The 23,458-nt window shown below is 41.1% G+C and overlaps 1 protein-coding gene and 1 pseudogene across 1 annotated transcript; both read right to left on the bottom strand.

Moving 5' to 3' along the window:
- Window positions 1-513: 513 nt before the first annotated feature.
- Window positions 514-23,426, bottom strand: PRPF38A (pre-mRNA processing factor 38A). The gene is made up of 10 exons (XM_066376263.1): window positions 23,091-23,426; window positions 13,577-13,736; window positions 12,292-12,413; window positions 10,557-10,642; window positions 7,694-7,804; window positions 3,712-3,824; window positions 2,483-2,509; window positions 2,275-2,372; window positions 1,815-1,863; window positions 514-906 (listed from the first exon to the last, which is right to left on the bottom strand). The coding sequence occupies exons 1-10, from the start codon at window positions 23,218-23,220 to the stop codon at window positions 864-866; spliced, it is 939 nt and encodes a 312-aa protein (XP_066232360.1). The 5' UTR covers window positions 23,221-23,426; the 3' UTR covers window positions 514-863.
- LOC136397281 (KATNB1-like protein 1) lies at window positions 17,656-19,217 on the bottom strand (annotated as a pseudogene).
- Window positions 23,427-23,458: the final 32 nt, after the last annotated feature.

Genomic DNA, 23,458 nt, shown 5'->3' with positions numbered 1-23,458 from the left:
CAAGGCTTGTGTGGAAGAAAAAAAAGAAGAAACACCACCTGACCTGTGGTGGCGCAGTGGGATAAAGCGTCGACCTGGAACACTGAGGTCGCCGGTTCAAAACCCTGGGCTTGCCTGGTCAAGGCACATATGGGAGTTGATGCTTCCTGCTCCTCCCCCTTCTCTCTCTCTCTCACTCCTCTCTCTCTCAAAAAATCAATAAATAAAATATTTTTTAAAAAAAGAAACACTAAGTATGCTATATAAAAGGTGTTAAAATTTTACTGTTTGTTGAACTGTTCAAAGCAACTGGATTAAACAATCCAGAAAGAGCCTTACATTTGCATTTTCTTATAAAGCTGCTGCTAATGAGTCAGTTTTCACATTTATTATTACCTGCTACTGCTGAAGGGAAATGTTAGCACTAATGTTTTCCTAACTTCGTCTTTGAATGTAACAGCAGCAGCACAAATCTTGGGGTTCTCAGAACTGTTCCAATCACAGACAAACCAAAAACTAAACCACAGAAAGATGGAAAATGAATGTGTTAAATTTAATAACAAAAGGATCACGAGGAGTGCACATCCTCTCCTTGTCATTCATGCCCTCTACCCCTCAAATCTTCAATATTGGTCATCCAAAGGGGTCAAAAGCAGCCCTTGGGGAGCATTATTCCTCAAACATGGATTAGGATTCAAAAAGAGATACAAAACTCAGCACCTCTTTCATTTAAAAAAGTGGAGAAACTTTTAGGTTAAAAAGAAACCAAAACCCTAAAATATTCTTATAGCTGCCTCGGGAGTAGATCTTAATCCTTCCTTCCACACACACAGATGCCTTCAGATATCCAGGAGGCCATTTGGACTAAACTCAAACTGAGTCTGTTACTCATTCCCTCTCCGGCTCTTCTTGTGGCTCTTCTTGGATCTGAAATGACAACACATGGAAATTATTAAATTTAATAGCTGGGCAAGGACTTTTGAGGAAAATCAGGGTATAGTGACACTGATGAGGAAAGAGATGATACCCAGTCTTCATTAAATGTGCCTGGTGTTTGGCACTGGCCAGTTGGCTCAGTGGTAGAGTCGGCCCGGTGTGTGGAAGTCCTGGGTTCGATTTCTAGTCAGGGCACACAGGAGAAGCGCCATCTGCTCTCCACCTTCCCCCCCTCTCCTTCCTCTCTGTCTCTCTCTTCCCCTCCCGTAGCCAGGGCTGAATTGGAGCAGTGTTGGCCCAGGTGCTGAGGATGGCTCCATGGCCTCCGCCTCAGGCACTAGAGTGGCTCCAACCACAAAGGAGCATTGCCTGCTGGTGAGCATGCCAAGTGGATCCCAGTCAGGCGCATGCAGGAGTCTGACTGCCTCACCACTTCTAACTTCGGGGGGGGGGGGGGGGAGGGTGTGTGCCTGGTGTTTTTAATGTCTCAGAGCAACACAATGAGTCTAGCTAGCATTACTATCCACCAAAATTTACCATTGAGGCAATGACCTCGGAGAGATTCAGAGGGAACCTAATAGTGTATAGCATATAGGCATTTCTAATGAAAGCTTTTCAAATGAAAATGACTTGTCCAATGGTCACTATTAAGTGTTACAAGTTGGAGTATTAGTCCAGGTCTCCTTACGGTCATAGTTCAAGCCCCTATACCACAATTTAAAGTGGCAAATTTTATAAGGAAAAGCAACATAAACATACAATTCTAGGGAAAGAGGCCGATTTTGTCCTGTAATGAAGGAGAATTCTTAAATATCCCCATCAAAACAGAAGAATTTCAGGTCAAATTTAGATGTGATTGAGGCTTTAATTTCTGAATAAATAATGAGGTCAGTCCATACCTTTCAGGAGATTTTGAGTGGCTCCTGTGTCTATGACTACGGTGATGACCTGAGGGAGAAAAGGCAATGGATATGAATAAGAGATTCTACCCTCCTACATTCTGTCATTTTCACCTCTCCCTACCCCTTCCATTTGCTTAATACTTTGTTGGCCTATTCTAGGGACACCTATATGTATATTCAGGGCTTTATGGTTAATTATAAAGCATCACACTGGTTATTTCACACTACTCTGTTAGGTCTCATTCCTAAAATTTCAGATGAAAAAACAGGCTCATCATCCTATCAGCAAAGCTTGTAAGTCAGTCAAGATGTAAACTGTAAATTTCAGATTCTAAACTCATTTCCTTTCCTTCTAAGCAATAACAGCCAGTTACTCCAGTATTACAGGAGGTTAAGTTCTCTATTACAATTCTTTGTTAAGACAACCAATAGCAAAAGGCCCGAATGCTATCTATACCTGGGGACTTGGAGCGAGATCTGTGCCGTCTATCTCGAGACCTGCTGCGGTGACGTCTTGGACTCTTGCTCCGATGCCTTTCTCGGCGAGGGGAGGGGCTGTGGAAATAACTGGTCAGACTCCCATATCAGTCTGACAATATAATCACAAACACAGCACCCCCTCCCTAAATCCCTAACCTTCATTACAAAAACCCCTGAAGGCCTACCTCCTCCTTTTGGGAGATCGACTCCGCCTATATAGAAAAAAAACAGAAGAGTCTTAGTTGGTAGGTGCCTTGGATGCTGTAGAGTACAAAATATTTTTTGAGAGGGGGCAAGAACAGACAGATATGGACACACAGGAAGGGAGAGAGAGATGAGATGCATCAACTTGTGACACCTTAGTTGTTCATTGATTGCTTTCTCTTATGTGCCTTGACAGGGGGCAGGTGGGGCGATGGCCTTCAGCTGAGCCACTGACCCTGGGCTCTAGCTAGTGACCATAAGGTCATGTCTATGATTCCATGTTCAAGCCAGCAACCTTGGAGTTTCGAACCTGGGTCCTCAAGCCTCCTAGGCGAATGGTCGGCAAACTCCTTAGTCAACAGGGCCAATTATCAACAGTACCATTGAAATTTCTTTTGAGAGCCAATTTTTTAAACTTAAAACTATATAGGCAGATACATTGTTATTAACATAATTAGGTACTACTAAGCTGGCCAAAGAGCTGCATGTGTTTGCGAGCTTCGGTTTGCTGACCACTGTCCTAGGCTGACGTTCTATCCACTGCACCACCACCAACTCTTTTGTCATGTAACTTTTTAGTATCCTCCCACTCCAAGTGACTTGCTTTGGCCAATGGGATATTTACAGATGTGACACAAGCATATGTGGAAAGACACTTGCATGATTGGGATGACTGCTCTTGAATTCTGCCACTGTTATGAGAATGTGCCTAACCTAGCCTAGAATGAGACATAGAAGAGATGAATTGCCCTAGTTGTCCTAGGTAAGGCCATCCACCCTATACTGGCCAACAGACTGCAAAGCAGGTGAGTGAACAAAACATACTCAAAAACTGCCTATCTAAGCCCTGCTTATGTCACTGACTGCAGACTTGTGGGCTTAATGGGTTATTGTTGTCTGCCACTGAGATTTTATGGGTATTTTCCAACAACTAACACGTTGGGCAAGCAAACATTCTCCACAGAGTGTCATTTTTCCTTCCCTGAAGTCCAAATTTCTACACCAGTGTTTTTCAGCTGCTGGTTCACCAGAAATTTTGTGTGGTTTATGAAAGAGTTAAGCACTCTGATAAGACTGTAATCTTCATACAACATCGGGATGGTTAACTCATGGACCACATGAAATTTCTGGCAGACCGGTGATTGAAAACACTCTTCTATATTACAGTGCTGTAAGCCTCCTGAAAAGGGGGAAATGCCTATCACCTTACCTTCTGGGAGACCGGCTCCTACTTCTCCTGTAGCGCAGTGTGGGAGAGCGACGGGGCTTGTCCAAGTCTCGGTAGCTTCTCCGGCGGTGATCAGGTGATGGTACTCTCTCCAACTGGAAATGAGATAGGTAGATCAGTGATGAGCACAGGCTTATAGAGATCCATTTAGAAACACTGCTACACCCCCCCCCCCCCACTGGTCCCAAATTCTACCTTCAAATAGCTTAGAAAAACAGTAATTTGAATACATAGATGGATAACCCTGAGAAGAAAAAGATTCCAAATAAAAAAATAACTTCCCAATAACCCCATTATTTTTCTAGTGTTGGTACCATTATTCTGGGACTTTTTTTTTTTTTAAGGAATGTTTTACAGAAATATTAAAAAAAAATATTTTTATTTATTCATATTTAGAGAGGAGAGAGAGACAGGGGGGAGGAGCTGGAATCATCAACTCCCATATGTGCCTTGACCAGGCAAGCTCAGGGTTTCGAACTGGCGACCTCAGCATTTCCAGGTCGACGCTTTATCCACTGCGCCACCACAGGTCAGGTTATTCTGGGACTTTTTGAGTTCTGAGAAATAAGTTAATTATGTTTATCTCCTTAAGAAGTTGGATTTCCAATGCAAAAGAAGATATCCTTAAGATTATTAAGGTTAATTACAAACTCATGGTGTCCTTTTAATCTAAAAAAAAATTTTTCCCCTAGGTTAGCCAACTATAAAAGCCTAATAACACTGACCAAACCCATAGTAATCAGTGTCCAAGCTGTGGTATCTAAATACTGTATCTCAGTAAATCGAACCAAGGGCTCCTTGGAAAATGGCCAATTCCAGGTTGGGGGCAGAAGCTACTAAGACATGACTAGAACATACCATCATATCAGAAACCACAATACTATGACTATATATGAATCTCATCAGTAAAGTTAAGGGGCTCCACTGACCAAAGATGAGACAATATGAGCATCAAGAGGGACCACAATGGTTGAAACCATTAAATATGCTTAAACCCATGAGTTAACAATGTTACCAAGGACAAAAGGATATTTGATATCTTGGGAGGATAATCTAGAATCAACTCATTTAAAAAACTGATCAAAGAGTCCTGACCACTGGTGGCGCAGTGGATAAAGTGTCAACATGGAAATGCTAAGGTTGCCGGTTCAAAACCCAGGGTTTCCCTGGTCAAGGCACATATGGGAGTTGATACTTCCAGCCTCCCCCTTATCTCTCTCTCTCTCTTTCTCCCCACCCCCAAAATGAATAAATAGAATCTTAAAAAAAAAAAACTGATCAAAGAGCCTGACCAATCTGTGGCGTAGTAGAGCGTTGGACTGGGATGCAGAGGACCCAGGTTCAAAACCCTCAGGTCGCCAGCTTGAGCACAGACTCATCTGGTTTGAACGTGGGGTCACAGACATGAGCCAATGGTCACTGGCTTGAGCCTAAAGGTTGCTGGCTTGAGCAAGGGGTCCCTCGCTCTGCTATGCCCCCATCCCCGTCAAGGCACATATGAAAAAGCAATGAACAACTAAGGTGCCACAATGAAGAAATGATGTTTCTCATCTCTCTCCCTTCCTCTCTCCAAAAACAAAAACTGATCAAGTAAATATATGCTTCAAGATAATTGGGGAGGGAGCACTGGGTGGAGATGTTGAGGAAACTGGGTATGTATCGATCACTGGTATGTGATTAAAATTTTCCATTAAAAAAAACTGCATACTTTTGGTTCACTCACCATAAAAAAGCACCTCAGCTCAGCTTTACGTGGCTCTGAATTCCTAAATGATTGTGCTTTCCTTTTTTATTTTTAAGGTAAGAGTAGAGGAGATAGGGAGACAGACTCCCTCATGTGCCCCAACTGGGATCCACCAAGCAACCCCTATCTGAGGCTGAAGATGGAGTGAAGTACTGAGCTGTTTTTAGCACCTAGGCTACCCCCTTTGATCAACTGAGCCATCCTTAGCACCCAGAGGGCCACACTTAAACCAATCAAGCCATTGGCTGCAGGAGGGGGAGAGGAGAAGCAGATAGTCACTTCTCCTGTGTGCCCTCACTGGAAATTGAACCTAGGACGTCCATACGTCAGGCTGATGCTCTATCCATTGAGCCACCAGCCAGGGCCTGATTATGCTTCTTTTTGCGCTCAACTTTAAGGGAGCCTGATGGCTCAGAGCTACACTCCATTTGTAATGTCTCAGTATCCATAAGCCAGCATTTCTTGTATTTCCTCTAGACTTTTTCTATATATATATTGTTGCTATAAATTTTTTTTTTAATTTATTGATTTCAGGGAGAGAGGAAGGGAGACAGGGAAAAAGAGAAGCATTCATTTGTATTCCCACTTAGTTGTGTACCCACCAGTTGCCTCCCGCAATGTTGCTGTTTTGGGATTATCATATACTTTTTCTAACAGTTTTATTTTTTTATTTTTTGCATTTTTCCGAAGCTAGAAACGGGGAGGCAGTCAGACAGACTCCTGCATGCACCCGACCGGGATCCACCTGGCATGCCCACCAGGGGGCGATGCTCTGCCCATCTGGGGCCTGAGGTAGAGGCCATGGAGCCATCCTCAGCGCCCAGCCCATCTTTGCTCCAATGGAGCCTCTGCTGCAGGAGGGGAAGAGTGAGACAGAGAGGAAGGAGAGGGGGAGGGGTGGAGAAGCAGATGGGCGCTTCTCTTGTGTGCCCTGGCTGGAAATCGAACCCGGGACTCCTGCACGCCAGGCCGACGCTCTACCACTGAGCCAACCGGCCAGGGCCAACAGTTTTATTTTTTATATTTACTGATTTTAGATAAGGAAGAGAGAGAAAAGGGAAGGGGGAGGATCAGGAAGCATCAACTCCTAGTAGTAGCTTCTCGAATGTGTCTTCACTGGGCAAGCCTTAGGTTTCAAACTGGCAACCTTAGCATTCTAGGTCAATGCTTTATCCACTGCGCCACCACAGGTCAAGCTTTCCTAACAGTTTTAATGACTGCCTAATAGTCTGTTGAATTGATATATTAGTTTATTTACTCCCTGACAGCTTGGCTGTTTTCAAGTTTTCAGCATTATGTCTAATATGAAAGAACTCTTTTTATCCCCTAAACTAGGTTTAGTTCTTAGGATGTTTCAATTATAAATAGTATTTTTATTTCATTTATTTATTTTAATAGCTGCCACTTACTAAGCAATTATACTGTCCTATGCTAAGGGCTTTATGTATATCATCTCAATATTCATTAAAGTCTTTAGAGAAAGGCATCATTATCCTTTAGAGCAGTGTTTTTCAACCAGTGTGCCGCGGCATACTAGTGTGCTGTGAGACATGGTCAGGTGTAAGTATAAATACATTTAGAAACTATATTATTAACTATATATATAATATATACTGTGTTAGACTGTCATTTTGTGTCATTTTGGTAGGTGGTGTGCCCCAGGATTTTGTAAATGTAAAAAATGTGCCGCGGCTCAAAAAAGGTTGAAAATCACTGCTTTAGAGGATAACACTGACGTTATATAATTTGCACAAGAACATACCACTATATATAGCAGAGCTGAGATATGAACCAAGGCCTACCTAAGTCTAAAGTCATACTTTTTTTTTTCTTTTTGAGAGAGAGAGAGGAAAGAAGAGGGAGGTAAAGGAGGGTGAGAGAGAGAGAAAACCACCAACTTGTTCTTCCACCTAGTTGTACACCCACTGATCGCTTCTCATACATGCCATGATGGGCTCAAACAGGTGACTTTAGGATGGAGCCAGTGACCCGGGGATCAAACTGGTGACCCTGGCACTCTGGGATGATGCTCTCTCTTTTCACTGTACCACCAGTGCTGGGCAAGCCCATACTCTTATTAACTAAATACTGTATTATATATATGTATATATTCTGTATTATATTTATTTTTTATTAAAGTTAAAAATTCAAAACAAGACAAATACCACCCCCTCCCCTATAATTATTCCTCCTCCACCCATGAGCTCCCAGGTACCTGACCTTCTCATCTTCCTCTTCCTCCTCTTCACTGGATTCCACATCATCCATGTCCTCTTCTAGAGCACTAACCCGAGGCTCCAGCTGCTCAGCTTCCTCTAACACATAGCGTTTCTACAGAGAACACAATGGGTGTTAGGGGGCCTTGCTATCTCCTATGTGTCCTCAAACCCCAGCACGGGGCCTCTGAGATTGACAGAAAAACTCTGGAGCAACAGCTGAGGCAATTCCAAAGACATCCTAGACAATTTAAAATTCTGAGTTTAACATACCTGGAATCTATACAATCTTTTAAGTTCCTCTGTAAACAAATATACAAAGCTGAAGAGAACATCTACATTTTCTATTGGCTCTATTCCCTGTGATGTTATACTCTAAGGTCAATGGGATATCAATCAGGATAGATGTATCTTCGAATAACAAAATGTGGACTTCATATCCAAGGGCCATAACTTCATGGTTGAGACCATGCTGTCTGGCAGTTCTGCCTGGAGAGACTTAGATCAGAACCTATCCCAAGAAATCCATTGAGGCTTAGCCCAGTTTGGGGGTTAAAGAGTGCCTTGGGTCATACTTCAGAGTAGCACCAGTTCTATATTATAGCCAAGATTCAGAGAGCTGTGTCTGAAGTCATGTATTTTTAACAAGGCACTGGAAATAAGTCACCTGGTTCCATTTTCTTTTGAGATGTGGCCTAGCACTGCTTATTGACTAAGAACCTGACAGGCAAAGGCAAGTTCAAAACTGACAAATGAACTGGCTGGGTCAGAAGATCCCTTACCATTTCCTTACTCCATGCACATATGTTGAATAGCCCTAGAATAAATAGCAACATTTGTTTGCTACTTAGCTTTCATACATTTCTAACAAACTTCTGTAAATGTTGGGACAAATGACACAAAGGTGGTACTCAATAAAGTCAATCCCTCAGAAAACTGCTCTCCAATTTTCAAAGGATCAACAACAGAGTTTGGGATCTAGGATTGCTTCAGATAGGGTATCCAGAATCCCTAATGCTCACCAGACTTGGAAGTGACTTAAGTCAAATTAATTCATAGTATTTATATTTGGTGAAATCAGAATTCTTTCCATAGTGGTTCCTTGCCAATGTCAGGGTACATCAGAAGCTACACTGATGACCTATGGGTTGCTTAATAAGAACAGAATTAGAACACGAGGTGGTTTTAAGGGTCACTACATCCAGGACATGTAAGAGGCCCACAGTAGAACATACCTCCTGGTGATATGTAGTATATCAGTCAGATTTCAATTTCTCCTCAATGAGGCATGTTTCCTGGTCTCTGAAACTCCATACAGACCTCATTAAATCGGGAGGCTTGCTTAGAACCCTCAGCTACAACCTGATTGTAATTAATTCTAAGTACTACATTTCTTGAAGTATTTCTAAATAATAGGAGATAATAATATTAACAACTAATGTAACCCACAATGAGTTAGTGTGAGAATTGGGCCCTGAAAACAGGTGTTTTTTTTTTTTTGTTTTTTTTTTTTTTTAATTTTTATCAGTACTTATTCATTTTAGAGAGGAGAAACAGAGAGAGAGAGAGAGAAGGGGGGGAGCAGGAAGCATCAACTCCCATATGTGCCTTGACCAGGCAAGCCCAGGGTTTTGAACCAGCAACCTCAGCGTTTCCAGGTCGACGCTTTATCCACTGCGCCACCACAGGTCAGGCGAAAACAGGTTTTTAGATTTGAAATCTAACTAAACACATGGCCTACAGTAGCCAGTATGGAACAGGAGATATAGCACTCATTCAGCAATAAAAGGAAATCAACTACTGATATGTGCAACAACAGATGATTTTCAAAATAATTATGCTGAGAAGACAAAAAGTAGAATACTGTATTACAAAATGCAACCTAATCTGTCATGACAGCACACATATCAGTGGTTGCGTAGGACTGAGGGAGAGAAGTGAGGGGAGGATTACACAGAAGAAGGAAACTTTCTGCAGTTACGGATATTTTCACTGTTCTTGATTGTCATGACAGTTTCTAGGATATACAGAGATGTCAAAACTTAACTGTATACTTTAAATATATGTAGTTTACTCTATGTCAATTATACCTTAATAAAGTGATTTAAAAGAAAGCCTTTGCTTAAATGAAATCTTACTCACAAGCCCAATATGTTAACTATGAGAAAAGGAGCCTGTCCTGGTTAGGATATGTGAAGCTGTCTCCTCTTATTCCTTTCAGTAGCCTTAAAACAATCCCATAGGGCAGTTTAAGACCACTGAGATAATCTAATTTTCCACTTTATAGATGGCAACAGAAAACCAGGTCTTCCAATTCCTTGTTCAGTCATCTTTTCACTCTCTCCTTAGAAATATCCATATCCCCTCTCTCTTTAGGCTACCTACAGTATCTGTTTTCCCTTTGTATTTTCAACACTAGTTTTAAGATCATACTCTGTAAAAGCCATTCCTGAAAGGGCTTCATGAACAATCACTAATCTCTAGGAAAGGGAGGCAGGATGATTACTGCACTATTTTAGGGATTAAGGTCTCAGTCTCTTTGATCTATTTTATATCCTGAATTTTTAAATTTGAAAAAAGCTGCTCACAAAGTTTAAAGATATAACTTTGCTACAGTCTCCTTGATACAATATTTTAAAGAAAGTTTTCTTGTGTTATTCATTTTTAAAGCCTATCCTTCAAATTACCTGCTTTGCTTTCACTGCCAATCTGTCATCTTTTTCATAAACATGAAGACTACTTATTAACAAGATCCCTGAAATCTATGAGTTTCAATGGTTTATTTTGTGTGTGTGTGTGTGTGTGTGTGTGCCTGTCTGTTTTACCGGGGGAAGAAGGGTGACTTAGATAAGGCCTTTATCTCTTACCTGCAGCCGGGGAAGAATGATATCACAGACTCTCTCACTGTGCAGTAGTTCATCAATGAATTCATCTACATGCATCAGTTCAAACTCTGAAAGAAAAATCATAAGCTCAAGCAACTTGGAAATAAATTTAGATAGGCAAAAAATAAAAGTGAATTCTATGCAGCTTCCCTTTTGCTATAAAGCTATTGCAGTGTGGCAATTACTCAGAAGTTGCTACTGACAAACATGTGCTTACAGCCCTCCAAAGAGTTGTCATCATCACTTATCTTCATTCATTCAGCTCACCTTTATGAGACCATCATGTGCCAAGCCTCATTTAGGAGGTTGGGGTAAAGGGATAAATGAAGTTGTCCCAATTAGCAGACAAGATCAACACAAAAGCAAGCACAAATAATTGTGAATAATATAGGTACAATTTTCTTAAATAGATCATATAACTAAAGTGTAACTTCTCATGTGAACCCACTATGTTTCTGAATATAGAATATGTATCTCATAAAATAGAGCAATTTCAGAATTTCTACAGTGAAAATTACTTTAGTTCAGGAGTTCACAACCAGGGGTGATTCTGTCCCCTAGGGTTGAGGTCAGCGACATGGTTAAATATCTCACAATGCAAAGGGACAGCTCCCTACAAAGGATTATCTAGCCAAAATATAATCATAAGTAATTCCATGATGGCCATGACCATGTCCACCTTGTTCACCATGTTATTTCCACTACATAGCACAATACCTGGCATGACTTAGCACTTAATATGAACTGTATTTTTTCAATGAATGAATGAATAAGTAAACGAAGTTTCAAGTATACTTCCAAATTCTTTTTTTGTTGTTGTTGTTGTTGTATTTTTCTAAGCTGGAAACGGGGAGAGACAGTCAGACAGACTCCCGCATGCGCCGGACCGGGATCCACCCGGCAGGCCCACCAAGGGCGAGGCTCTGCCCACCAGGGGGCGATGCTCTGCCCCTCTGGGGCATCGCTCTGTCGCGACCAGAGCCACTCTAGCGCCTGGGGCAGAGGCCAAGGAGCCATCCCCAGCGCCCAGGCCATCTTTGCTCCAATGGAGCCTCGCAGAGAGAGGAAGGAGAGAGGGAGGGGTGGAGAAGCAGATGGGCGCTTCTCCTGTGTGCCCTGGCCGGGAATCGAACCCAGGACTTCTGCACGCCAGGCCGATGCTCTACCACTGAGCCAACCGGCCAGGGCTACTTCCAAATTCTTAAACTTTGACTGCTTAATGATACATGGAAAGAGAAAAAGGGGGAAAAAAGTTACCAATCTTTTATGACACTGATCTTGGACATACTTATTTTTCAGTGGGACTCTTACATAAGTAAGAGTAAATACACTCAGTCTATATACTGCCTTGTGAAGTATAGTGCTACAGGAGAGACCAGTAGAAAGAAGGGTGAAGATGGAACATGAAAAAACTTACTTTAAAAGGTTTGGGGAAGACTTGTATACAGGGGTCATTCTAGATCTAGATCCTGTGGGATAGAGCACATGTGGAGGGAGCACATGATGGAAGGCTGGGATTAGTAAAGGATGCAGTCAGAAAGGTGGGCAGACAGGGCAGGATGGATATTAGCAGGAAGCTAATAGTCTAATGGAGTACCCCCCATGCAGGAGATAAAGGGGAGCACTCACAATGTATGTGATAACATGAGGGCAGAAGTATTGGTGAAACAAACACTGGCTCAGGAATGAAGGTTCAATCACATGGCACCATACTCACCCCCATTTCGGTTCTGGCTCTTAATTTTTCTATAGTCGTTGTACAGAGGCTCCAAGTACTTGTAGCAATCAATTGCAGTGCCTGTCAGCCTCATGTAAAGTGCTCCCAACATGCGGACATACCTGACAGATAAAAGACAAACAACAGTTCCTAAAAAGTTCTAAAAGATGCTAAAAGTCACGCTAAAAGGTTTCTGAGTTTAACAACTGGTTTTTCTCATGACAGTACTGGATAAACAAGTTTTTTTCTTCTCTTTGGCAGATGAGAAAGCTGCAATTTTAGAGACAGCATGGGCAGTAGGAAGAGCTAAAATATGGAGACCTGGGTTCAAGTTCCCAATCTAGTGTTTACTGGTTGTGAGAACTAGGGATGTGTCATTCAACTTCAGAGTCTATTACATCACCTGCAAAACTAAGTTAGAACCTGTTTACATCACAGGCATATTATAAGAATCAAATGAATACTGAATTTAACAACAGAAAGTATAAAATATATTTACTAACAAGACATGAATATATAAATTGTTGCTAGGCAGCATCGGCCTGGTGTGTGGAAGTCCCAGGTTTGATTCCTGGCCAGGGCACACAGGAGAAGCGCCCATCTGCTTCTCCACCCTTTCCCCCTATCTCTCTCTTCCCTTCTCACAGCCAAGGCTCCACTGGAGCAAACTTGGCCCGAGTGCTGAGAATGGCTTCACTGGGTTGTTGTGAAGGTAATATTATTATATGTAAATAAACGCCTTAGAATAATAAACTATTATTATGTATGTCTCTCGTACTTGGTTGTAAGCTCCTTAAGAATGGGTAATAAAATAAGAGCAGATTACATTTTGGGGGTGTTTCCTATACAACATACAATGTGCTGTGAGATTTATATCACTATCTTCTGTAACCATCACATCAATCCTGAGTTGGTATTGCTGTCTTTAAAGAAACTAAAGCTTAGAACATTAAGTAACTTCTCTAAGGTCACAGTCAATAAATAATAGTCTGGACATGAACCTATATTTAACACTAAGATTTTCCATCTTATATTCCTCAATATGTTGTTTTCTTCACCCCTGAGTATTGTGTGACTGTGAAATATAATAATTTTGGGGGGAATAAGTTACCAAGACTAGAAAGGTAAGGATCAGTCCAGTCAAAACAGACAAAATACATATTTTAGAGAACAAAAGCAAAATGCTTTGTGAAATCATGATACATTATCACTCCTCTTAACCAAAGCTAAATTCTGGACTACTGAAATTGAAGCTTTTATAGCAGATAGTCAACATTTCACTCACTTGAAGTCTTCATTTTTTATAAACTCAACAATGATATCCTTCTCTGGTTGAATCTGAAGCATCTTCAGGGTCAAACACAGAAACGGAGTTGGCTTTATGTTCCCACCATAGACGCCACCCACAAATCTTAACTCCATGGCTTTATCAACTACAAGTTCAGCTAAAAACAAAAACAAAAATAGTGGCATCTCAGACATATTAGGGTTAAGTTTTTCCCAGTATGAAGTGGAGAGAAGTCAGATCAAGGTTGGTGTTCCTGAATACTTATCAGCAGTTTAATAATAGGAAAACAAATGTGCATTAATAGTAATACTAACAGATGATGATAGCAGCTAACATTCACTAGCAAATTACTATATGCCAAGTACTTAGCTAAGCATTTCATATAATTTCATTTAATTTTCACAACAAACCATAAGGTAAATTCTAGCACTAACACCCCCCACGCCCCCCCCACCCCAACCCCGTCTTTGGGCTAAGAAAGGTTAAGTGACCTGACCTGACTGTTGATGGTATAGCGGATAAAGCAACACCCCTGAGGGCTGAGGTTGCCAGTTCAAAACCTCAAGGTTGGGTTGCTGTTTTGAGTTGGGGGAATCATCCACAGGATCCCAAAGGTCGCTGGCTCTAGCCAAAGTTCGCTGGCCGAGGTCTGATACCGGTCAAGGTACATACAAGCAGTCAATGCACAACTACAGTGAAAGCAACTACGGGTTGATGCTTCTCTTTTATTTTAAAAAATGTAACCAGGATTTGTTTAAAACAGGAAGAGTCAACCTTTTTATACCTACCGCCCACTTTTGTATCTCTATTAGCATTAAAATTTTCTAACCGCCACCAGTTCCACAGTAATGGTGATTTATAAAGTAGAGAAATAACTTTACTTTATAAAATTTATAAAGCAGAGTTACAGCAAGTTAAAGCATATAATTACTTACCAAGTACTTTATGTCAGATTTTCGCTAAGTTTGGCAGAATAAATCTTTATTAAACAGCTTACTATAGTTAAATCTATCTTTTTATTTATACTTTGGTTGCTCTGCTACTGCCCACCATGAGGGCTGGAACGCCCACTAGTGGGCGGTAGGGACCAGGTTGACTACCACTGGTTTAAAAGAAAGATTAAGTGACTTGCTCAAGGTCCACACCCAGAAAGGAGCAAGGCCTGGATTTAAATCTAAGCAGTCTAATTTCATAGTCCATGCTTGTCACCATCAGGTTAGGGGGAAAACAGCCACATTTAGAATTAAAAGTGAGATGAAAGAATGTCCAAACCTGGAGAATTTCTATGAATTTATTTGAGCCAAACTGATGATATGCCAGGAAGCAACATCTCATATGTTCTAGAGAATAATAGTTTTGCATTTCTTTTTATTATTTCAGTTTATTCTTTTAAGGAACTGTTAGAGAATTTATTCAAGTGAAGGAAGCTTAAATGATGCAGAACTGAAAGTATTAAAAAGATGTATAAAACAGAAAGTGTAGATAAATTAGCCAGTTTCTGTATCAACATTTCTATGGATTCATACAAATACATACTCACCTTTTTCTTTTATACATACGTGACATAATAATTCTGGTGAAATAAAGCCAGAAATAATTTTTTTTCTCAAATTTTATTTTACTTTAAAATTTAAAAGTAAGTTTAATAAAGTTGAGGGCAGTAAAATAAAGAAGGGCCTAGAATAGAAGAAGCAAGAGTAGAATAGGCAGGGGGTTACTCTGGTTCACTGAGAAGTCAAGAGGAAAGGGGGCCTTGCAGACTGGATTGGGGTGTTAGCCTGGGACGAGCTGCCAACTCCCTGCTGCTCCCCTGGTTAAGTCTCATGAAGCCCCTTAGAGTTAAGGAGATACATGCCTGCATGCCTGTGGGGGAAGAAGGAAAGTGGGGAGGGAGAGATGCAGGCATGCTACTGGGAGGGAGTGTGCCAAAATTTTTCTCAAATTTTTAAAGGTGGTTTGGAATAAGGTTTTGTTATGTTTTGTGACAGAGAAAGGATAGGGACAGACAGATAGGAAGGGAGAGAGATAAGACGCATAAATTCTTCATTGTGGCACCTTATTGTTCATTGACTGCTTTCTCATATGTGCCATGATTGAGGGGGTGGGGGGAGGCTACAGCAGACATAAGTGACCCTTTGCTCAAGCCAGAGACCTTTGGACCCAAGCCAGTGACCATGGGATCCTGTCTATGATCCCACGCTCAAGCTAGCACTCCTGCGCTCAAGCCGGTGACCTTGGGGTTTTGAACCTGAGTCCTCCTTGTCCCAGTCCTATGCTCTATCCATTGTGCCACGATCTGGTCAGGAATAAGGTTTTTTGTTTGTTTTTGTTTTAGTGAGAGAGAGAGAGACAGACAGGAAAGAGATGAGAAGCACCAACTCATACTCAGAGATGAGTCACTCTAGTTGTTCACTGCTTGCTTTCTCATATGGCCTTGACATAGGGCTCCAGCCGAATCAGTGATCCCTTGCTCAAGCCAGTGATCGTGGAGTCATGTCTATGATCCCATGCTCAAGTTGGTGACCTCAGGGATTCAAACCTGGGTCCTTAGGGTCCCAGACTGATTTCCTATCCACTGCACCACCACCTGGTCAGGAGAGATGGTTTGGAATAAGTTTTAACAACATTCCACATTAATGGAAATTTCTGATTTAATTCTATAATTGTATCATGCAGAAGCATGGCTGGTTTTAATTTTTTTAAATTGATATTGGTATCATAACACATTGCTTGTTTTTTAAAAATTTTTATTTATTGGTTTTTGAGAGAGGGAGAGAGAGATCTGCTTCTGTACGTGCCCTGATTGGGAATCGAACCAGCAACCTTTGCGTATCAGGACGACACTCCAACCAACCAAGCTATCGGGCCAGAGCCACACTGGCTTATTAATAAATAAGGCATTTTGCATCTACAGTATTTCAGTTCGGACAAAAACTTTTAGTACTGATTATTTGCTGTGATGTTTTAAATTATGTCTTTTCAAAATTTAGAAAATAGCTGCACATACTTGAGTGTTTTATTATATAATACAATCTTAAAGATTGGTCTTTGTGCTTTCTATTAACAAGTTTTCCTATTTTTTTCCACATTGCATTGAGTATATTCTTGTGCAGGATTGCATTAACATCCAGTATTTTTAAAACAACGTTACCAAATAACCATATAAATCCCAATGCGGCAAAAGTGAACAATCTTCAGTGTGCACTTTTACCACATTAAAGTTGAAGCCACTCCTTTTGGATATTTTTCTACTTTAATATAAAGCAGATTGTTATGGTTTTGTTAGTTTTCATTCTATGGCTTTAAAAAAAGGTCTTGCCTGACCTGTGGTGGTGCAGTGGATAAAACATTGACCTGGAACACTAAGGTCGCTGGTTCGAAACCCTGGGATTGCTCAGTCAAGGCACATGTGGGAGTTGATGATTCCTGCTCCTTCTTCCTTCTCTTTCTCTCTCTAAAATAAATAATCTTAAAAAATATTTTAGCCTGACTGGGCAGTGGCGCAGTGGATAGTGTCGGACTGGGATGCGGAAGACCCAGGTTTGAGACCCCGAGGTCGCCAGCTTGAGCGAGGGCTCATCTGGTTTGAGCAAAAGCTCACCAGCTTGAGCCCAAGGTTGCTGGCTCGAGTAAGGGGTTACTCGGTCTGCTGAAGGCCTGCAGTCAAGGCACATATGAGAAGGCAATCAATGAACAATTAAGGTATTGCAATGTGCAACGAAAAACTAATGATTGATGCTTCTCATCTCTCTGTTCCTGTCTGTCTGTCCCTGTCTATCCCTCTCTCTGCCTCTGTAAAAAAAAAATAAATAAATAAATAAAAAGTCTTGACTTCTACAGTTGTTTTTTGATGAGACATTTTTTTAAAATCAAGTAGTTCAAAGTTCCTCTTCTTTTGCCTAACTTGTTTCCCAAAGCCCATTTCTTCTACCTCTGTGACTTTTAAACTTTCTCATAAATATATATATATCAGTAATATATATATATATGTATCAGTAATATATATATATATATCAGTAGTTCTGGGATATTTTGAATAACGAATGCTCTTTAGATGAAGTCTCTCAATGCAACTGTCATAAATAAGCATCTACATGCTCAACCAAAGTAAAACTGTTTTCTTGTTCCCACAATCCACTTAATTTTTGTTTTAAAATGTGAATATTTTAATCATTTATAATTTGTTTTGGATGATAGTTCTGACCACCAACTTTTTATGACTGCTTGAAGGCAGTTCAAATCAGTTATACAAATTCTTCAAATTTGCTTTTATTTGGTGACAGAGTGTGTCAGAGAGAGGGACAAATAAGGACAGACAGAAAGGAACAAAGAGAAATGAGAAACATCAATTCTTCGTTGTGGTACCTTAGTTGTTCATTGATTGTTTTCTCATATGTGCCCTGACTGGGGGCTACAGCAGTGAGTGACCCCTTGCTCAAGCAGCGAGGTTGGGCTCAAGCTGATGAGCTGTGCTTAAACCAGACGAGCTTGCACTCAAGCTGGCGATCTCGGGGTCTCAAACCTGGGTCCTCCGCATCCCAGTCCGATGCTCTATCCACTGTGCCACCGATGATCAGGCTTCAAATTTGCTTTTAAGTGGTAACTTTCCCAGAGACAACAAGTCCACACAGCAGGCAAGTGAAATGTATTGTTTTTCTTCCTGTAAACTATTGGTGAGTACAGGAAGGCAACCCACCATCACTTCCTGGTCTTCTGTTCTAATCAAGTAAGTAAACTGTAAGTTCACTTATTCTTCTCTTTCTGCAGAAAGTTAAAGCTACATTCAATTTCCAATTCCTGCTAAACAAAACTTGTGCCTTTGTTTCATGGTTCTGAGAATCCTCAGGTAAAAAAAAAAACCCACTATTGTGATGATGGGCTTTCTGTCTGTGAAGAACCAGAATCACTGGAGTTAAGCAAATATGTTTGATACTTGTGGTGTAATTTTTTCAGGCAGGTGACCTGCACAAGCCAGTTTATTTTCTTTATTTGCCATGTCACAGCCCCAACTTCTAGGGCAGTGGTAGTCAACCTGGTCCCTACCGCCCACTAGTGGGCGTTCCAGCTTTCATGGTGGGCGGTAGCGGAGCAACCAAAGTATAAATAAAAAGATAGATTTAACTATAGTAAGCTGTTTAATAAAGATTTATTCTGCCAAACTTAGCGAAAATCTGACATAAAGTACTTGGTAAGTAATTATTCTTATATGCTTTAACTTGCTGTAACTCTGCTTTATAAATTTTATAGAGTAAAGTTACTTCTCTACTTTATAAATCACCATTACTGTGGAACCGGTGGGTGGTTAGAAAATTTTACTAACAGAGATACAAAAGTGGGCAGTAGGTATAAAAAGGTTGACTACCCCTGCTCTAGGGGATTGCTTCTTTATATAACAAGTATTTGGAAAGGGATGATGAACTTTCTGTGCTACACCACCTTACATGGTTTATCTGGGCTATTCACAGCTTGTTCAACTGTTCTACTTATGTAAGAAGCCAGCTGTTTTGTAGATTTCATAACGTTCTTTCTGCTATTAGTGAAATTAAAGATCCTTTTTCTAGGAAGATCAATGGAATGACTGATCCTCAATATTATTACAAAAGTTTCATTTTTTAACATTGGAGGTTTCAGATGTCATACATAACCCCTTAAATATTGGTGCCTCAGCCCAGTCCTGGTGCTGATGAACTTTGTCCAGAAGCCCAGAGTTTTTTGGCTCCTGGGTGAGCCCCACTCAGGGCCATTCAAATGTAGTTGTCTGCGATTTATTTTAATAGAAAAATAAATGGATGGCATGTTCAGTTCAACGCCCCCTGAAGACAAATACAATGGATGTGTTTAATTTCATTAACTACAATGGAGCTGACAAGAAACATGTATAAAATCAGCTTTATATGGCTTAAACACTGGCATTTGAAACAAATCATTATTTCAGTAGCTGTCACGTTGGTATCTCTAGAATCTAAGGAAAAAATATATTATGGATGTTTTTACAAACCTTTGCAAATGCACTGATAAAATAATTTATGATCATTAGAAAACATGGCTGGATCTTGATAAGTATTTTCTCTCCTCAAATAAGTCTCCCTATTATCCCATGTACACTTTACATACTGACCCCTGTGCCATTACCAACCCCAAACCCTCATCTTTCAGGGTGGGGACAGGGGAGGCCGTCTTTAAACAAACCTGATGAGCACGGGGTCAATTTTTTCATTCTGACCTGACCCTGCTCTTGAGGTGGAATATTTGGTGCAGTGACAGTCTCATCTGAAACATGCATCCAATCAGAGAGGACCTCAGAGGCTGGTGCTGCTGAGCCCTGAATGCACCCAACCTCCCCTCTGGTTCCTCAGTTGAGAGGATGGCTTCATAAACATACAGGGCTACCTTTGTTTTGCTCACCTCCAAACTCCTATTCAGGAAAGCCAGAGAACCAGTGACCCAGTGCACATGCATTCGGAAACTACAGTGAAGATTCTGCAAAATATACCTGGTTAGGAAAGTCACCTGACTGGCCCTGCTTCTCAGTGCATAAAACACTTCCAGGAGGGATGGGAGTCTTCAGTTTGCACCCTGTCTGACCATCTCTCGTGGTTCTGAGATGTGCTCGGAGGAGACCTGAGTGGTGCTGCTGAAGCCCCTGCAGAGTGGCAGCTGCTGGCTCTTCCTCAGCCTGGAGGTGGAGAGAGAACCCTTGGGCCTGAGCATGGATGACTGAAGGCAAGTACATTCTGCTGCACATGGAGGCAGTGGCGAAAGTCCTGCATTTTCTTTTATAAAATTTGAATTTAGCCTGACCAGGTGGTGGCGCAGTGGATAGAGCGTCGGACTGGGATGCAGAGGACCCAGGTTCGAGACCCCATGGTCGCCAGCTTGAGTGCGGGCTCATCTGGTTCGAGGAAAAGCCCACCAGCTTGAACCCAAGGTCGCTGGCTCCAGCAAGGGGTTACTGGTCTGCTGAAGGCCCGCGGTCAAGGCACATATGAGAAAGCAATCAATGAACAACTAAGGTGTTGCAACGTGCAATGAAAAACTAATGACTGATGCTTCTCATCGCTCTCCGTTCCTGTCTGTCTGTCCCTGTCTATCCCTCTCTCTGACTCACTCTCTGTCTCTGTAAAAAATAAATAAATTTAAAAAAAATTTTTGAATTTAGAAGGGAAGGAGTCTGACCCCTTGTGGTGCAGTGGATAAAGCATTGACCTGGAATGCTGAAGTCACTGGTTCAAAACCCAGGGCTTGGCTGGTCAATGTACCTGCAAGAAGCAACTACAAGTTGATGCTTCCCGCTCCTCCCTCCCTTGCCTTTCTCTCTCCCCTCTCTCTACAATCAATAAATAAATCTTTCTTTTTAAAAGCGGGGGCTAAGGAAGTTTACATGATCTTGAGAAAAAGCAAGGTGAGAAATCTCTGATTGTATTACAGGATAGTTAACACAGTTATATGCTCTGACATTTCAAAGGTGTTAATCTAGATCAGGGGTAGTCAACCTTTTTATACCTACCGCCCACTTTTGTATCTCTGTTAGTAGTAAAATTTTCTAACCGCCCACCGGTTCCACAGTAATGGTGATTTATAAAGTAGGGAAGTAACTTTACTTTATAAAATTTATAAAGCAGAGTTACAGCAAGTTAAAGCATATAAGAATAATTACTTACCAAGTACTTTATGTCAGATTTTCGCTAAGTTTGGCAGAATAAATCTTTATAAGACAACTTACTACAGTTAAATCTATCTTTTTATGTATACATTGGTTGCTCTGCTACCGCCCACCATGAAAGCTGGAACACCCACTAGTGTGCGGTAGGGACCAGGTTAACTACCACTGATCTAGATGTACAAGAACAATAGGCAGGCCTGCTTAAGGTACTCGCAACAGGCCAGATTTATTAAAGCCCTGTTTTCTGTTCAAAAAAGAAACACAATAACTTTTCAATAGCTACATAACAGTGAGTAAACCTCATCTACAAATGTGATAATAATCTTCAAATGTTGTCAAAATCAAACCAGCTGTGTGACCTAAGGGAAGTCTCTTCATTTCTCTTTTGAGTCTGTCAGTTCAAATTTAAATATACAAAGTTTAAGGCTATATAGTGACAATCAAATGAGACAATACCAATAAATGCTAATATCAACCTGACACATAGCAAGCAATAAATGTTAGCTAGCATTAATGGGAAATCATTTTATATATCAGACTCAAGCTCCTTTAGGATAAATTCTGTATTAATTCATTCTACATTACAGTTGACAACTTACAGCTGAGTGCTAAGTAATAGAGATACAGATAGAAGATACTACTTTCACAGAATTAACAGCCTGGCACTGCAGAAAGCACTGTAAAAAGTAACTAAATGTGTGATAAGTAGTTAAATGAAGACAGAATACAATGAAAAAATACAACAAGGAAATGTAACCTAATGCTGGAGAAAAAATCCTGAGTTCACTTTTGAACTACTGAATTGGCATGTCTGGAATTAAGTGATTTAGATCTCAGGGAGAGATCTGGGCTGAAGAGATAAATTTGGATACATCTACATATGTAAGATGTAACTGTATTATGGAGATCATCCAAGGAGAGAACTAGTATGAGGGAAGGGCCCAAAAGTAAACCTTACATGACTCTAAAATTTAATGGCAACTTAGAACAACAATAAGATTAGTTCATGGACACACAGCTAGCTGTGGTAGCAACAGTGTAATAGCACAGTATTTTAACAGTGGCAAAAACTTGGACCACCACTACCACTGATTGCTGAGCATTTTTATACCTGTTACTATACCAAAAAATTTTTTTAATTATTTTTATTTATTCATTTTAGAGGAGAGAGAGAGATTGAGAGAGAGAGAGAAGGGGGGAGGAGCAGGAAGCTTCAACTCCCATATGTGCCTTGACCGGGCAAGCCCAGGGTTTTGAACCGGCAACCTCAGCATTCCAGGTCAACGCTTTATCCACTGCGCTACCACAGGTCCCAAACATTTTTATACGTATTGCATTTAATAATCAAAACAACCCTTTGAGATAGGTTTCACAGTATAGGAAGCCATGGCTCATTGAAGTAATAGAGCTACTAAAAAGAAGAGCCAGAATTCGAACAAAGATGAAAAGACTGTATCTGGAAGAATTCTCTTAAGAACTGACGTATATTAGGACACGAACGTTAAAATACGCAAACGCAAATGATTCAGATTTGGGGATAGTAAGGTCATAAAATTGGTTCTAGGCATGATGTCCTTTAAGACTTTCTGAGTCCTCGATCTTTACGCAGTTTGGAACTCAGCAAGTTATCATTAAACATGGAATCACAGAACCCAAGTGAGGCACCCTTCGGAATAAGACCCTATCATTTGTGTGCCCAACACAAGTGTAGGCACACTGTTGGCTCTCAGATTTTCTGAATGTCACATTGCTTTCTAGTCTCACCCCCAGGTCCAGTTCTACCGGAGCCCAGCCAGGAGAACTGGGCCACAAAGCGCCCGAGGGTGGGGTCGGCGCGCTCCCACTCACCCGTAAGGCCAAAGCACTCCTCTTTCCAGTACTTGGACTCATAGATTCGAGTCCGAATGATCTTCTCCACCAGGTACTGAGGGTTGGTGCCGTGGATGCTGTGCGCATCCTTCACCGTACGGTTCGCCATTTTAGAACGCCTTCAATTCTATTTCCGTCGGGTCCTTTAAAGCGTCATATCCAGGTTAAAAACAAACAGTGAGAAACGGAGAAAGGTGAAGGCAGTCTCATTAAAATACCTCAAGCGACCATCTTAAAAATCGGAAACGCTACAGCCTAAAGAACTTCCGCAAGCGGCATCGCTAGGAGAACTAATGATGGCCGCTGCACGTTGGCGTACGTGTCCAGCGTCCCCTCTTAGGTAGGCG

The sequence above is a fragment of the Saccopteryx leptura genome, chromosome 3, assembly GCF_036850995.1.
Source record: "Saccopteryx leptura isolate mSacLep1 chromosome 3, mSacLep1_pri_phased_curated, whole genome shotgun sequence".
Classification (NCBI taxonomy): domain Eukaryota; kingdom Metazoa; phylum Chordata; class Mammalia; order Chiroptera; family Emballonuridae; genus Saccopteryx; species Saccopteryx leptura.
Note: the sequence above shows the minus strand (reverse complement) of the source record. Positions and strands in the feature narration are given on the sequence as shown.